This window comes from Xenopus tropicalis, chromosome 3 (genome assembly GCF_000004195.4).
Source record: "Xenopus tropicalis strain Nigerian chromosome 3, UCB_Xtro_10.0, whole genome shotgun sequence".
Taxonomy (NCBI): Eukaryota; Metazoa; Chordata; class Amphibia; order Anura; family Pipidae; genus Xenopus; species Xenopus tropicalis.
In genome coordinates this window covers 150,033,567-150,051,254 of record NC_030679.2, presented here as the reverse complement: position 1 = coordinate 150,051,254, position 17,688 = coordinate 150,033,567, and the positions used below count along the sequence as shown (strand labels likewise).

The 17,688-nt window shown below is 41.8% G+C and overlaps 1 protein-coding gene across 1 annotated transcript; it reads left to right on the top strand.

Moving 5' to 3' along the window:
* Positions 1 to 779: 779 nt before the first annotated feature.
* On the top strand, positions 780 to 17,127 carry LOC116409627 (olfactory receptor 6P1-like). Its single transcript, XM_031898355.1, has 2 exons — positions 780 to 887; positions 16,387 to 17,127. Exons 1-2 carry the CDS (start codon positions 780 to 782, stop codon positions 17,125 to 17,127), a joined length of 849 nt encoding a protein of 282 aa, XP_031754215.1.
* The last annotated feature ends 561 nt before the right edge of the window (positions 17,128 to 17,688 follow it).

Sequence of the window (17,688 nt, the reverse complement as noted above, 5' to 3'; positions counted from 1 at the left end):
TAGATGTTTGGTAGATCATCAGTAGATATATATTTATCTCATTGTTTCATTGCATTGGCTTTATCTCAGAACCCGGCACAGTCAGTATACGGTTCCGGTGAAACGGTACATTGGCCTTCTGGTTACTGACCACCAAAGCCTGGATATATTTCCTTGACTGAAAGCTGGTCAGGGTTCTCCCAAATCTGCAGCAGAGGAGTACAGTAGAGTCTTGGCCTAGCAGAGGTTGATGGGGTGCTGAAGCTCGCCATGTTGAGAGGCTACATTGAAAATAACAGGAGGATTACTGGGTACTGGGTCAAAACATGTAAATACCTATACGAAAGACCTTGATAAAGGTCCCAAGAGGGACCAAAATGGATTGCATGGTGAATAAAGAGAAGATATTGATGTGAACTGGTGTGCTGGTGCTTCTTATAGGTATATATATATTATAGCCCTAAATGGAAGGACAATAGGGCACAGTCGCAAACTTGGGAAGGAGCACATTATGGTCAGGATATGGAGAAGCTCCAATAGTTTCCTGCAGTCTCTAATCTGTCTCACACATGGAGCCTAATAAGAATATCTATTAACGCAAATGTGTGATTTTATGGAACAGAGTATTTTTCTCTTTCAGAGATTTGTGGAAAAAATGTACGACAGAAAGCACCTTATAAGCGAATTTGTTAAAGTAGCGGGCAATAGTTTTTCTGTTTTTCTTCCAAGGTTAGGTAGGTTTTTTTTTAGAGCGGACCAAATAGGGTCTATTCCTTTTAAAAAAGACCCAGGATACCCAGATGAAAGATGCTTTGGATTCCTTTCTTGAAAGTGAATGCATTAGGGAGGCATGTGTGGGAGACAAAAGGGGCAGGTTTGACAACAAGGGTAAAACGAAAGACAAAAAGGTAATTGATTCGGAGAGATTAAGATCACTAGTGAGGACCAAACAGAAAAAGTACTTTATTAATAAAATAGAAGAAATGGTAGTGTTACAACCCACTGTCAATGAGCCATCCAAAGTGTATGGCGAGTTGGCTTTAGTGGTGCGGTACCACTGTAAATTAAGAGAGAATACATTTGCTTGAAAAATACTGGCCTATATTACTGAATGCCCCCTTTTTGAAGAATAATTTACCTAAAAGTTTACCCGTGATCTATAAGAAAAATAAATCTTTAAGGGATATCCTAGCCCCTACAGTCTTGAGACAACACAGAAAAAACCCTGCTACTAGGGGAGAGTCTATTTTAGATTATTTTTGCAGCACTTTAAAGGAAAAGGATTAAGGGAAGAACTTGAGGTCGGGGGGCTGGCATGCGTGCGGCAGTTGTTCTCAATGTAATTATTGTCCGAGAAAAATTACCAACATGAAATTTTATAATACAAAGAAAAAATATCAAATTATCATATTTCTTGCTGGTCTCAACATGTGATATACTGTAGTTGAATGCAGTTGTAGTAAGAAATATGTGGGACGAACTATAAGGTCATTTCGTACGAGGTTGTATGAACATATCCGGAAAATTAGATTGGGTTCCTCTGAAATACCATTATATAAAACATTTTAAGGATGTACATGCCTCAGATGTGAGGCATCTTAAGGCATGGGCCATTGAACAAGTAGAGTTAAGGTGGCCATACACGGGCCGACTATAGCTGCCGATATCGGTCCCTTGGACCGATTCGGCAGCTAATCGGCCCGTGTATGGGGAGAGCAGAGCGGCCTGGCTGACCGAGATCTGGCCTGAAATTGGCCAGATCTCGATCGGCCAGGTTAGAAAATCTGGTCGGATCGGGGACCGCATCGGCTCGTTGATGCGGTCCCCGATCCGACTGCCCCATTGCCGCCCCAGGGCCAAACGATCGGATTATTTTTTTTTTAACCTAAATGCCGGTAGGTGGGGATATCGGGGGAAGATCCGCTCGCTTGGCGACATCGCCAAGCGAGCGGATCTGCTCGTGTATGGCCACCTTTAGACTATAGAGGTGGGGACAGGTTGGCAGCTTTGGATAGAAGAGAATCCTTTTGGATGTTTTCTTTAAATACATTTGAACCAGCAGGTTTTAATGAGAATTGGAATATTAAATCTTTTGTAGTTTAACTAATATTTCTTAATAATGCCTCCTGCATAAAGGTGCTGACCTAATGATAGCTAGGGTTTAGGGAGAATTAGTGATGAGCGAATCTGTTCCGTTTCGCTTCGCCGAAAAATTCGCGAATCTTTCAAAAGAGCCGCGACACGGCGAAAAATTAGCGAAACGGCGAAAATGTCGTGCGACAAAAAAAAAAATGTCGTGCGCGGCTATTGTTTCGTCGCACGGCGATCGTTTCGTCGCACGCGGCTATTGTTTCGTCGCACGCCGATTGTTTCGTCGCACGCGGCTATTGTTTCGTTGCACGGCGATCATTTCGTCGCACGCGCCTATTGTTTCATCGCACGGCGATCGTTTCATCGCACAGCGATTGTTTCGTCACACACGGCTATTGTTTCGTCGCACGGCGATTGTTTCGTCGCCTGCGGCTATTGTTTCGTTGCACGGCGATCATTTTGTCGCACGCGTCTATTGTTTCGTCGCACGGCGATCGTTTCGTCGCACAACGATTGTTTCGTCACACGCGGCTATTGTTTCGTAGCACGGCGATTGTTTCATCGCCCGCGGCTATTGTTTCGTCGCACGCGGCTATTGTTTCGTCGCACGCGGCTATTGTTTCGTCGCACGCGGCTATTGTTTCGTCGCATGCGGCGATTGTTTCGTCGCACGCGGCTATTATTTTGTCGCCCGCGACTATTCTTTTTTGACGCCGGCAACAATTTTTGGACGTGCGGCGAATTTTTCTGCGGTGAAATTTTTCATCAGTTTCGCGAAACAATCCGCCAATGGCGAAACGCGGAAATTCGCCGCGAATCCATGCCTGGCGAAACTTTTCACCCATCACTAGAGAGAATCCATTTGGATTTCCAAACATATGTGAACCAGCAGGTTGTAATGAAAACTGGAATACTAGAGTATTGTGGGATAGGATCTAGGTATGTAGTCATCAAATGAATAATTCCAGCGTGTGTGCTAGGTAGCCTCAATATGGGTTCTTATACCCTAAATGACTATTGTCTATACCCTTCCAATAACACTACTAGGGGCATGGGAGTAGTGTGGGTTTTGTTTTTGTTTTTTTTTCTGTTTGGTTTATAGTATTATCTTTATTTGAGTGTAATGTTCGTGAGCCTTATTTCGTTAGTCGATTCTCTTTTTAATTACTGTGCCTAACAAGAAGTGCTAATCCATTAAAAAGGTGTATTTGAAGGGCTAACAATGGGTTAATTCACTAATGATGCTAAGTGCAGGCGGGTATGTAAATGGGGGAGGTTAGTCCCTAGGGACTTGGTAGTCCATGAGGAAGCGCAGAGCGCGAAACGCGTCGACTTTGTAACTGGCACAAGAGAGGACCCGTATTGACGGACTCGGCACTTACTGGTGACGTCACCGGAGGGAAGGGAATGGCGTTCACGCCGCTTCTGGCAACCAGAGTGCCTCTCTTAGCTTGATCCCAAGTAAGTTCCCGGCCGGGACAAGGAGGGGTTTGTGTTATTTATTAATTGGTAATTCAAGGGTAAATTATCTGTAGGTACTGTTTCCCTTCTTTGTATTAAATGAATTTCTGCTTATTGTGATATTCTCCTGTATATAGAATTTATTGGATATTTTTATTTAGTGATTTGTGTGAATTTAATATTGTATAAAACTGATTTTTACTATGTTGTAACATATTGATTTATTTAAATAAATATAAATTGATTTTTCACTTATTGGGTGGTTATTAAGCGCCAACTCTTTTTGAAATAATATCTATTAACGCCTTCAATAAAAGTTCACCCAATGGTTCTCGTTTTCCGATGCACTTATTTTACTGGTAAATGTGTGTAGTCAAGCCTTACAACCTTCTTTTTGTAGAAATGTTTTACTCAACAATCAAACTAATACATTATTTGAGTAGCAGGGCAAAGGTAAAGCCCATGTATAAATAAATAGTGATGAGTGAATCTGCCCCGCTTTGTTTCACAAAAAAATTGTGAAATGGTGGAAAATTTGTGAAATGCAATGAATTTTACGCCCCAAAATTTTTACATTCAACACATTTTTGCACTCAATTTTTTACACGCAACTTTTTTTTCTTACCCCAAATGCATTGGCCATTTTTTTTGCACTCCAAATGCATTCGTCAATGGGTGGTTTTTTTTCTTTGCTGCAACTTTTTTGTCTCAGCTATATTTTGTCTTGGTGACTTTTTTGTCTCTGCAAATTTTTTTTCCGCACCAAATTGTTGCCGCAGTTTTGCAAAAACATTTGCCAATGACGAACTGTGGAATTTCACTGCGAACCCAAGCCATGCCAAGCAAAAAACTTTGCTCATCATTATAAATAAAGCATAACATATAGGCTGTACTCTGTCCCAAGTCAGTTGTCTATAAATAAGGGGGGAACCGGGCAAACAAATTGTCACACTAGGGTATCGGGTCCAGGAAAAGTCAAGTGAGATTAAAGAAAGACGTGGGATAAGAAATTCCATAGAGCATCATAGAAGGCAGTGTCAAGAAGAAAATTAGTATCAAGCCGATCTAGCATTGAGGTATGAAGTGAAAGAGACATGTTAAAAAAATTCTAGGGTTCTAGAGTTTAAATGGAATGTAAATGTATCTACAAAAGCAACAACAAGTATCTACATTCCCTTATGGCTTCGCCAGGTAAGCTCTGCTGGTTGTGCTTCATAAGAAAGTTCAGTGATGCACCTAGAACCCTCTTAAAATAATCTTTCATTTCTTGATTCCTTAGAGCAGGGGTAGGGAACCTATGGCTCGGGAGCCAGATGTGGCTCTTTTGATGGCTGCATCTGGCTCACTGCCAAATCTTTAATGAAAAAAAATAACGGGGGGTGTGGCCTGCACTCGGCAGATAGAAGACGTGTTCTAAGCCTTAGAACATGTCTTCTATCCACAGAGCGCAGGCCACGCCCTCCTACACATTGCATCTACATCCAGCATCCTTGGGACCCACCCTACCTTGCCCCGCAGCATCCGTGGCCAAACATATTGTATGGCTCTCATGGAATTACATTTTAAAATATGTGGTGTTTATGGATCTCTCAGCCAAAAAGGTTCCCGACCCCTGCCTTAGAGTATGAATCATGGGATTAAATAATGCAGAGCCTACAGTGTACAAAAGGGAAATAACTTTATTTGTGGTCACGGATCTCCCAGTATTGGACACTATCTTTAGGATTTCATGGCCAATACAGATGTAGGATACAATGACAATGATAGAAGGAGTTATGATTATAGGGATAAAAAATAAAACTGCTTCCATCTGCACAAAGCTGGGGTCGGAGCAGCTACTGTAGGTTGTACAGTATGATTGTATGATTTTCGGACTGTGTGTGGGGTACAAATTATCTGTTAGTCATTTAGTCGATCGGACAGAAAGATTTCAGTCGGCTAATGAAAAAATCTGCGTATGTATTGTGTATCTGACAATATGCTTGGGGGAAGTCACTTTTGTATGATTGGTGCCTGCCAACTCTTTCTTTTTTGTAATCTGTATGTTCTATGTTTCATTCATTGTACAGTGCTTCAGAATATATTGTTGCTTTATAATGATAATAATTTGTCAAATTTAAAACATGCTGAGAGCTGTGCAATATTAGAGTTGCAATCTTAAAGCGACAATGTTTAAAAAACATCCAGGCTCGGACTGGCCCAACGGGATATTGGGAAAAATCCCGGTGGGCCCCTGGTCCCACTACCACTGCAAATAAGCCCCCCCTGCAACCACCAAACCATTCAGTGCCCTAGTGGGTGCAGGGACTGCCCTGGGCAACCAAAGAGCCAGCCCAGTGAGAGCTCTGGAGAACTTGAGGTCTTACCCCAGGAAGATACCCCTTTGCCAATAGTGATGGCTTCATCATCATCAAGAGTTGATTAGGAAGGTGAAGGGCCCTCATTGCTTATAAGAGAACAGGAAGGTGAACAGAAAGACCCCTCTCCTATCCCTGAGGGATCTGATAAAGAGTTTGAAAGTACGGCTGATGTTGAGTCAGATGTTCTTTCTCCAATTACTTCAACTTCTGCTAGCTGTAACCCATTCAGTGCACCAGACCCAACTTGCAATGTATTTGTTAAACTACATTTTATGAAATCCCCACCCAGTGAAGCCACTTTCAGATGCTTCCCATACACGTCCTTTCCAAGCACACAAAGTATCCTTCCCTTTAGTGCCTGGTGGGAGTACAATTCAGAGAAAATGGCTTTCTTTCTGTGCCAAAAACTTTACTGTTCAACATGCATGGCTTTCTGTACTAACGAAGCATGTTTATTAGTGGCTGGCCAGTTATTAAAGTGCATGTCAATGAAAGGGTCAAGGAACATGAGGAGTCTGCCCTGCATCAGGTGTCAGTAATATCCTATATCACAGCCAAAAGAAAAAGACATTGAAACACTAATCAATGTAAATTTAGTTGATAAAGAAAAAAATAAGGAATAATTGTTTGATCATAATGAGGTTAATTGACATCATTCAGCATTTTGCAAAACTGGGCGTTGCCTACAGAGGACAGGATGAAGCTGCTCATTCCTTACTGAATAGAGATCTGAACCATGAGCTGGTTCTGCTGCTTAGTAGATAATACAGTGTTCTACAAAACCATGTCAAAGAGGTAGTAGCACTAAGTGAGGAAAGAAAAAGGAGACATCCTCAGAGCAAAGGAAGAGGTGGCCTGGTAACATTTTTAAGTAAAACTACAATAAATAACTTGATTATTCTCATGGGAATGATGGTAAAGCAAAGAATTAGCCAGATAGTTACAGATGCAGTAGAATTGAGTGTGGAAATGTTCAGAAGGCAGGACATGCTCAGGAAGTTGGTGTCATGGAACCGTGTAGCATCATTCTGAGATATGTGAGAGAGAGAGAGATGTACACGAAAGACTTATTGCTCTCACAAATGTTACGAGCACAACAGGGGAAGCACTTTACCTATCTCTCAAAAAGCAGCTGGAAAAGGTATCTTTGAGTGTAAATAACATTATTGGCTGCTCTATTGATGGTGCAGCAAACATGAGTGGGTGCTACAATGGGGTTCAGGCCCATATAAGAAATGTGAGCTGCAGTTCAGTTTATACCTGGTGTTATGCTCGTATCCTCAATCTGGTAATTATGGATATAACCCAGTGTGTAATACCTGTAAAATCTTTGTTTGGCCTTTCAGAAAAGACTGCTTGCTTTTTCTCAGAATCCTACAAGAGGCTGTCTGTGTGGACAGAACGTCTCTTCCCTGCATCATGGGCAGGAAACACTTTCAAGACTTGGTGACACCTGTTGGTGGAGTAAGGCAAGAGCACTCAGTATAATTTTTGGATCATGCTCCGGTCAAAACAGCACATGTCTTTGTCCCCCCAGTTTGACAGCAAAGTGGTCGGTGAGGCTAAATATTTAATCTTTGGTTGGACACGATATGAAACATTGCTTGTTTCATTTCTCTTCATGCTAATTTTTGAAATTGCCACACCTGTTTCAGATTATCTCCAAACTAGTGGGCTGGACATCCTGCATTCTTGGAGCATGGTTGGAGCATGGTTGGAGCATGGTTGGAGCATGGTTGGAGCATGGTTGGTGCATGGTTGGTGCATGGTTGGTGCATGGTTGGTGCATGGTTGGTGCATGGTTGGTGCATGGTTGGTGCATGGTTGATGCATGGTTGGTGCATGGTTGGTGCATGGTTGGTGCATGGTTGGAGCATGGTTGGAGCATGGTTGGAGCATGGTTGGAGAATGGTTGGAGAATGGTTGAAATGGCTAAAAGCCAGTTTCAGTAACTGAAATCATCCTTTGCAAAGCTTGTAACACTGGTTCCCTTGACGAAATGTCTGTCAGTGCTGAGGTAGAGAAGAGCCTTCTGCAGAAAAGAGTGGAAAGGGAAAAAAAGGCTGCCTGGAGAGTTGGCTAGAGATGAGCCTACTCTAGATCCTCTGAAAGGATTTGAGGGCCACAGATACTATTCAGTCATAGATCAGGCTGTGGGTAGTATAGACAAGAAATTCTCTAAAAATAAAAAACTCATTCAAGATCTTGCCTTTCTAGACCCCAAGCAGTTCGGTAACATCAGGGAAGAGAACATTCCAGCAGGATCCTTCAATACAGTCGCTGATTTTGCTGGTATGGATTCTGTTCAGTCAAAATCTGAGCTTTTGTACTTTAAAGATAACTATCCACTACTAAAAAAATCCAGCCTTCCTCGAACTGCCACTGTCACTATAGAGGGAAGTGATGATGATGAGGAAAGAGCCAGTAAAATCTATGATTGGACAGGAGCTGCTTGAATCACTTTTGCTAATTAATATTGAAGGGACATTACAAATAATTTTGTTTACGATGATATAATTGATAACTTTACAAAATCATCTTCCCTCTTGCAGAAATTGCTTATTTGAGACGCAGGGAATCTTTTTTTTTTATAGGTAACTATAGAAGATCAGCGAAACAGCGAAAAATTTGCGAAACGGCGAAAATGTTGTGCGGCAAAAAAAATTGTCGCCCGTGACTATTCTTTTGTCATCCACGGCTATATTGTCGCACGGCTATTCTTTTGTCGCCCGCGGCTATTATTTTGTCGGCTGCAGCTATTTTGTCGCACGGCTATTATTTTGTCGCCCACACTATTCTTTTGACGCCCGCAACTATTCTTTTTCGACGGCGGTGACAATTTTTGGATGTGTGGCGAATTTTTCCGCAGCGGATTTTTTCATCTGTTTCATGAAACAATCCGCCAATGGCAAAACGCGGAAATTCGCCACGAAACATTTCGCCCATCACTAGTTATACTCATTAATACTGTATGTGTAGTGATTTTCTTTTATACAACTTGAATAACATTGTGTTTTTCAGTTATTTATTTAGCGGTTGTTGCAACTTAATGTTATTTAATAGTAATTTAATCTAAACAAAAATGTTCTCTTTGGTATGAATTTCCTTTATTTTCCCTTGTGTTTTTTCACGAGTTAATGGGGGCTCCTTGAGATCAAGTTCTCTGGTGGGCCCCAGGTGCCCCAGTCCGACACTGAAAACATCCCCAGCATTTCAGGGTTAACAAACTACAAAATAATCTTCTAGTAGGAACCCATGCTCATTTCTGCCCTGTAAGATGAATGTCCTGCAATGACCTAGTCAACATCCTGATCTCAATGTAGCTAATAATCTGTGGAATTATTTGAAAATTGGGGTTCAAAAGTGGCATCTTGAATATCTTGAAGAAAATCTGCCTGGCAAAGTGCACCAAATAGCCAAACATTTCCAATATCATAATTCCTTTCTGCCTGGCTAAGCTTATAGGAGAGAAAGGCACAAAGATGCAGAAGCCCCTTATTACCTTGCCAGGAAAAGTTTTTCCGCCCATTTCACAAAACAATCCGCCAGTGGCAAAATGCGGACATGAGGATCAGGATGCACTAAGATAGGTGCAGAAGTCCCTTAAGTTTAGAGAAGGCAGAATGAGACGCACCGGGCCATTTAAAAGGCATGTTCTTATGAGTTAGCGGAGTGATTGGACCAATGACTGAAGAAAAACCACGGATACATCTCTTATATATTGTACTTCTTTAATAGAGAAAGGAACTGGCCATTGTGCAATAGTCCGAACCTTATCTTGGTCCATAGCAACACCATCTGGAGAAATCTCAGAACCCAGAAAGTTAATTAGGGGAAATGCAATTTTCTATCATTTCATGAAGGTGATGTTTCCTTAACCAAAGCAAAATCTCAGGACATGGGTCCTGTGTTGATCTAGAGCAGGGGTGGCCAGACTTTTCCATTCCGCAGTCGACCAACGACCGGGGAATGTGGAAGTGTGGCATAAATACGTATGTACGCATTCACGCAACACTTTCTCATCCCCGGCTTCATCGCGGTCCACCAGTGATCCACGGAGGGTTCGACTGATTGACTGCGATTGAAATATTTCCCACCCCTCATCTAGAGGGGAATATTGTCAAGTTAAACAATTACAAACTGATCTAAGAGATCATGAAATATGTCATTAATAAAGAACTGGAACGTTACAGAGGCCAAAAGGCATCACAAGGTACTCAAAATGCCCATAGCGAGTTCTGAAGGCCACCGTCCATTCATCTCCTTGTCAAATACGAATGAAATTGTATGCCCTCCTCAGATCTAGTTTTGTGAAAATACGGGCTTCCCCCATTCAATCTAGAAGTTGAGAAACCAAGAGTAAGGGATAGGGATGCACTGAATCCAGGATTCGGCCTTTTTCGGCAGGGTTGGGATTCACCCAAATCCCTGGTCCTGGGCGAACCAAATGCTAATTAGGATTTTGAAGAGTTAGTGTCTCCGCGTAAACACAGAAGTGTAACATTTAACCCTTCCACATAGTATATGCTACTTAGGATTCGGATCTGTTTTGGTATTTGGCCAAATCCCTTAACATGGGTTTGGCAGAACCCAAAAAACTGGCTTCAGTGCATCCCTAGTAAGGGATATCTATTGTTGATCGTGACCCATTCAACTCCCTGTAATCAATACACGGCTGAAGTGTTCCATTCTTTTTTTTTATAAAGATTAATTTTTACCCTGCCATAAGGAACTTTAACACCAGGTAGAAGATCAATAGGACAATCAAAGGGACGGTGTAGGGGTATCTTATCAGCTTCTTTTTAATCGAAGAAATCTGAAAATTCAAGATAGGGCAAAGGGAGGATTGGAAGAACAGAGGTTAAATTGGAAGAAGGGGAACTGGATGTGTTAGTTCCCCTTTAATTGGTGTTAGGAAATAATAGCGTTCCCTTAACCCAATCAATAATGGCATTATTTCTAACCAACCAAGGGAATCCCAAAACTATATCAAACGTCAAAGGAAGGAAGGGTATGGAAAGATATTATTTCACAATGTTGTTTATTTTGAACAACAGAAGGATGAGAGTCCCCAAGGATGAGACTTGGGACTAGGAAGGAGTTGTGCTCGCTGGATGAATCCAAAAAGAAAGAGTTTCCCCAATGCAGTTCCCTCAATCTTGTGGCTTCCCTGCTGCAAACAAACCACCACAGTTAAATATTTATTAAGAAGAAAATGGGAGGGAGAAATATTATTGTTTCCAATCTCAAGAGGCTGAGCTAAAGAGGGGGAGGGTGATTTATTTCTCAAAACTTGATTGAACTTGATTGAACCTTGGGCTTTTTTCTAACAGACCTGCAAAATGGCCCTGTCCCCCACAGTACAAACAGATTATTCTGTCTGCGTCGTCGTTTTTCAGCTGAAGATATAGGGCCCCAAATAAACCCAAGTTGCATTGGTTCCTTGGGTGAGGCTTATTGGCTAGGGGAGAGATATCTCTCCAAGAGGCAGCTAGTAATGAGTGAATTTTTTCAGCAGGCATGTATTTGCAGCAAATTTCTGCATTTCACCATTGGCAAATTGTTTTGTGAAACTTCAGCAAAAGTTCACCACGGAAATATTCGACTTAAGTCAAAAAATGTTGCAGTCGCATCAAATAGGGACAGTCGCACAAAAAAAATAATTGCGAATAGTTGAGCTACAACTGTGTTTTGGTAACTTTACGCGGTTTTGCAAATTTTCCCCTAGTTTTGGGAATTTTTTGCCGAAGCAAAACGGGGCAGATGTGCTCATCACTAATGGCAGTAACTGGGGTAACTACTCAACGTGCCTCCCTTTCCTCCATTTGTCTCTCAACGAGGCATAAGTCAATTTTACTGCAAAATTCTCAGGGGAACCCACTCCGGCCACTTCATCTTTAATATTCTTAGCCAAACCTTTCCTACAAATTGACTTCTGTGCAGCCTCATTCCAGGCAGTATCAGCCACCCACCTTCTAAATAAGGCAGAATATTCCGCCAGGGATAGTGAAAGGTTAAATAGGGAGGTTTCTGCGTTAACACAGTGATTAGTGTCATGGAATATCATAGACATAGCAGCCAAAAACTCATTGTAATTGTTTAATAAAGGGCTCCTTTGCTCCATTAGGGGAGAAGCCCATGTTGCTGCTGCATCGCCCTGGAGCAGGGTTAAACTAAAACCAACCCTTGAACAATCATTAGGGAAACGAATTGGCTGAATTAGAAAATGCAGTTCACATTGATTAATAAAACTACAATATTTAGCCCTATTTCCATCAACTATATCAGGAAAGGACATCTTAGCACTTGGGAAAGCAGAAATAGGAGCTACTGTGGGAGAAGCCATTCCCTGGGCTACTTGCCCTTGCAGCTGTTGTGAATCTGAATCTGCAAGGTTTGCTTGGGCTAAGCTTGTAAATTGCGGATTTAAACCAGCTAAGATTGCTTCAGACTCAACGGAATCCATATTATATTATATATTATATATATTATCACAATATGACCTCAGCAAAATGTTAGGGAATCACATAAAGGGTGTCATAGACCCCAGTGGGAGTCCCCCAAGAACAGGCTGCAGGGGGCTTACACTGAATTCCCCCCAGGAATGAGTACTACAGGCTAGGGAACTGTGCCGGCACAGATAGGAGCAGTAACTCAGAGGGGCAGAACCTGTTCAAATGTTGGGGCAGTCTGGGGGGGGAAAGGGCCAATCAGGACTCACAAAATTGCAGTTTGGAGGGGCCTAGCCGGTTCCTACACAGAAATCAGAGACATGCAGCACCAATGGATGAGACTAAGCGGATGGTCAGGAAACAGCCAAAGTCATACACAAGAACCAACAACAACCCAGTACCAGGGGGTTAGGGATTAGCAGGGTCAGAGGCAGATTTCCCAACAGTATATTCTAGCTACAGCCCAAATGCTAAACTCCAACAAACAACAGAACCTGTTTGCTCAGGCAAGGGGTGAAGCAAGGCGGGGTCTATAAAAAGGTTTCTCCTGTTGCTGATTGGGGGAGAGGCGCAGGTAAAATTAACCCCTACCATTGCTGGAACTACACCTACCAAGTAAACGCTATGTAACTTCCCATCTAACACTCACCTTAATGCAGGGATCCCCAACTTTTTATACATGTGAGCAACATTCATTGGAAAAAGTGTTGGGGAGCAACTCAAGCATGAAAAAGGTTCCAGGGGTGCCAAATAAGAGCTGTGATTGGCTATTTGGTAACCCCTATGTGTAGTGATGAGCTAATCTGTCCCGTTTCGCTTAGCCATAAAATTTGCGAAAAGGCAAGAAAATTTGCAAAGCGGCGAAAAATCTGCAAAAGGCATTTGTAGCGCGTTTTTTTGTCACCTTTTTGACGTGATCACAACCAATTTGACGCACCCTTTTTTGACGTGACCGCGCCTAATTTGAAGGCCAAAAAAAACCATTTTACGTGCAGTGAATTTTTCCGCCGTGAATTTTCACAGAAGTTTCGCAAAACAATTCACCAATGGCGAAAAAAATTTGCTCATCGTTACCTATGTGGACTGGCAGCAAGAGGTTCTGTACACCTGGTTTTTATACAACCAAAACTTGCCCCCAAGCCTGGAATTCAAAAATAAGCACCTCCACTGGGAGCAACATCCATATTTATAATAAAGCACCCTTTTTTTTATTTAAAAAGAAAATGACCCCAGCCTCCGCCGTCGATTTCCCTAGAAAATCCAGCAATGGAGCTGGGGGAAGAGGGGGGTCGCAGGCTTTGGGGGAAGTGACATCACGCGAATGATGTAGGAACTTATTTAGGTCTGGTACCTAGGGCAGCACATTTTGGGGGGCGGCCCTCGGGTGCCTTTTTTTTTTAATTTAAAAAGAAAATGCCCCCAGCCTCCACTGTGGATTTCCCTAGGAACATGGGGAACAAATTCATGTTGAAGAAGTTAAATATCTGTTATATCGTGAAAATAGAAATATTATATCATGTGATTACACAAAAATCAAAATACTGAGTGCTACTAGAGGATGGGGTTGCAAAATATCACAAATAATTTGTTCCTCATCTTTACTTTAGAAGTCAGTGTAAATAACTTCAAGATTCTCCTCCAGGGAGCTCCCTGTGAGCCTCTGTGTTATACACGGCCCAGGGGATAGTTACAGAATGGCTGTTATGTTCCTTTCCAAAGGTATAAAAACCCCATCTCTGTAATGCCAAATGGCTTCCCTTATCCATGCAGTATAGAGTTATGGCTGCTCTTTGCTGAATGGCACTGCTCACCCTACAGGATTCTTTCATTTTCCGTTTGTGGTTTCCAACAAGCCTTAAAGGTAACTCTCTATTATAAAATTAATCTCATTGACTTGACATGTTCCTCTTATGAACTGTTACATAGAAATAGGAAGGACCCTCTTTGTCACCACCATTTTTTTATGTAACCTGTATGTTATATGTTTATGTCCTTCCATTGTGCAGCACTGTAGTTTATGTTGGTGCTTTATACAGTGGTGGGGGCAAGAGAGCTCAGACTAGAGGTAGGCAGAAGAAGACCTGCCCTGCACCACCATTGTCCCCAAGGCAGGTGTACCTTCTTCCTAACCCCTAGTTCTGGTCATCTTACATGAAAGGTAGTGTTCCTGGAGAGACCCTTTCTGAACGGAACCAAATTTCCCCCCAATAATTCCTGTATGCAATCACCAACACTGAGCACACACAGTTGAGGCTGATAGGAACCTGGCTTCAACCTTGCATGCTCATTTTTTTCAATTAGTTGTTAGCAATTTATCTGTGTAAATGTGAGGAGCACCTTATGATGCTCCTCTCTTCTCCAGTGTTCCTCCCTTCTCTTTCACCGCCATGTGGATCGCAGTGCAGTGATGTCATCTCTGGTGCGTCTGGCATGAAAATTCTAAATAAATATTGGCCAAAGACCCGGGTTCAATGCCTGAGTATAGGACTTTTCCTACGAGTTCTTGAGTGCGCCTTAAATTACTTTATTTGACTGTCTTTATGTTTTTGTCCCTTCAGCTTGATCCTGACTTTGTTGATTGCAACCTTTGCCTTGAAATTGACAAAGAGGCTCTCTTAAGCCCTTCTGATACCACAACTTGGACTGTTCGCTTGCCTGCACTCAAGCTTCCTCCTTGGTCCTGACTACAACACCAGCAGGAGCCGAGCAGACCCCCTACAGGGACATGGTGCCTGTCAATCCCACTGTGATACTTTGTTTCATCTCTATGTGAAAAATTAATGGGGGCAAAGTGGTGTAGTTTAGGAAAGCAGCTCTCCGGTGATACAACCTTTTATGTTGGGGGCTCTCTCTTCTTTCCAGGGATTTAACGCTAAGTAATCAGGTAGTAACTTCAATGACAAACCAGATAGTGAGCAGGAGAGGGGGCTGAATTGAAAGATATGTCATGAATAAAGATGAATAAAACTTTTTCACCAGATACACATTTCAAGAAAGTTTGTAGTTCAGACAGCCACTGGGAAAAAATATAGACATCATTGCTGTCCTCCCCTTGTCTCCACATCAACCAATAGGATCAGAAGGTGCCTGCCATGCAATAAAGTCCTGCTCCTCTTTGTTTGCTCTCTGGAGATACAGATCAATATACTGCAATGCATAAATAATGAAAAATTATAAGGAGATTTAGGCAATGCAATTTGAAAGTTTCTGACCTGAGCAACTGGGAGAAAGTATAATTAGATTTTCCATATTGATGGAGATGTTCCTGCCATGTTTGTAAGAAAATGGCAACATGGGGGCTTTTTCTGTTTCTAGGAATGTAGGGCAATGTATATGTTATTGCTGATGCCAGTTTCACTCATCGCTAGTCATGAATCTACCCTCACAGCTATTTTGTAGATGCTGAGAACAATAATGTCCAACAACCAGAGGGCATTTAAGTCAGTGATCTCCAACCAGTGCCTCGGGGTCAACCAACCCCTTGGATGTTGACTTGGAGACAAGTTAGGCATCTCAAGGAATTTTTTCCGCTTGCTTTTGTTGCTCTCCAACTATTTTTATATTTGAATGTGGCTCACAGGTAAAAAAGGTTGGGGATCCCTGTTATAAGGCTAAGGAAAAGTCAGATTAGAAAGGGAAATAGTTATATACAAACGTAGGAGGGTACACGTTTTGCCAACTTTTAAATCACAACAAATAAACATAAATATTAAAAAATTCAAAATGTAAATCTTAAATCTGAACCTCTGTAATTTCCACCGTGCATCAGATTAGCACAGTTTTGTTTAGTTTTGTATCGGAAGGAAATTAGTATATCTTCTAACTGCTCTTTTTAATGGTTCCAGGCAATGCATAAGGTGAATCAGACATCAGGTATATCTTTCCTTCTCTTGGGATTTCAGAACTCTCAGATAATCAATGAGTTTCTCTTTGTTCTGTTTCTCTGGATTTATATTTTGACTATAGTTGGAAATTTTGTTATAATTATATTAGTGGTAAAAGTCTCAGCCCTGAGATCTCCCATGTACGCCCTTCTCTCCCAGCTGTCTCTGGCTGATGTTTTGCTCAGTACCAGTATTACTCCAAACTTGCTCTGGTTATTACTGAATGGAGGGGGCACAATATCTGCTACTGGTTGTATCACACAGCTTTACTTCTGTGGTGTTTTAGCAACTTCAGAATATTTTCTCCTCACAGCCATGGCCTATGACCGATATCTGGCCATCTGCTCCCCACTTCATTATGCCTCCATTATGGGTTTCAGGCTTTGCCTCTATATGAGTCTTTGTTCTTGGGGTTTAGCCAATATATGGAGTTTGGTTATAAATCTTCTCATATATAATTTGCAGTTCTGTGGCCCATTTGTTGTAGATCATTATTTTTGTGATTTCACCCCCCTTCTTGAACTTTCTTGCTCCAATTATAAACCAGTGGAACTAACAGATATCATTTTTGGCATACCTTTCACTCTGCTCCCTTTCTGCTTCATAATTTACACTTATGTTTCCATTGGCCTTGCCATTCTTAGGATCTCCTCTACTGAAGGAAGACACAAAGCCTTCTCCACTTGCAGCTCCCATTTAATAGTTGTGTGCACTTACTATGGGACTCTCATAACAGTTTATATGGTACCATCCAGGGGAAATAAATTCAATATCAATAAAATTCTGTCCCTTCTATACACAGTTGGAACCCCATTTTTCAATCCAGTTGTATACAGCCTGAGAAACAGTGACATTAAAGTTGTTCTTCTGAAATTTATGTCAAAAGGAATCTCCTTATGATGTTTTTATTTTACCCTGTCATCAAAGGAAATATTATTAAAGTCTCCTTATGGCATTTTTTTTCCCTTTGTTTACTCGCACTGAAATCATGATGTTTTAGGGCTGACTTTATGGTAGTTAGATGCTTGGTAGATCATCAATAGTTATATGTGTATCTCTTTGTTTCATTGCATTGGCCTCATCTCAGAAGTTGGCACAGTCACTATAAGGTCCCTGTGAAATGGTACAAGGGCCTTCTGGTTATTGACCACTAAAGGCCTCAATATATCTCATTGACTGAAAGCTAGACAGGGTTCTCCTCAAGCTGCTGCCTGTAGGTGTGCAGTGTAGGCTTGGCCTAGCAGGGGATGATGGGGTGCAGAAATTCACCAGTGCCGAGAGGCTACACTAGGAGGAATTTGTATTGAACAATTCTAGAGGCTATTACACACTGCTTGTAGGACTATAATATAGCTAGGACAGGAGAGAATGCTTTAGGAAAGAATGCTTGTAGGACTAACGGTTAGTGATTAGTGAATCTGCCCCGTTTCGCTTTGCCATAAAATTCATGAAACAACAAGA

What these genes read in the sequence shown, in the direction of transcription:
- LOC116409627 (XM_031898355.1), top strand. Translation starts at nt 780, where the DNA reads ATGAAAGATGCTTTGGATTCCTTTCTTGAAAGTGAATGCATTAGGGAG. An exon ending in GTAAAACGAAAGACAAAAAG is followed by an intron (nt 888 to 16,386) that starts GTAATTGATTCG and finishes CTTCTCTCCCAG; the next exon opens with CTGTCTCTGGCTGATGTTTT.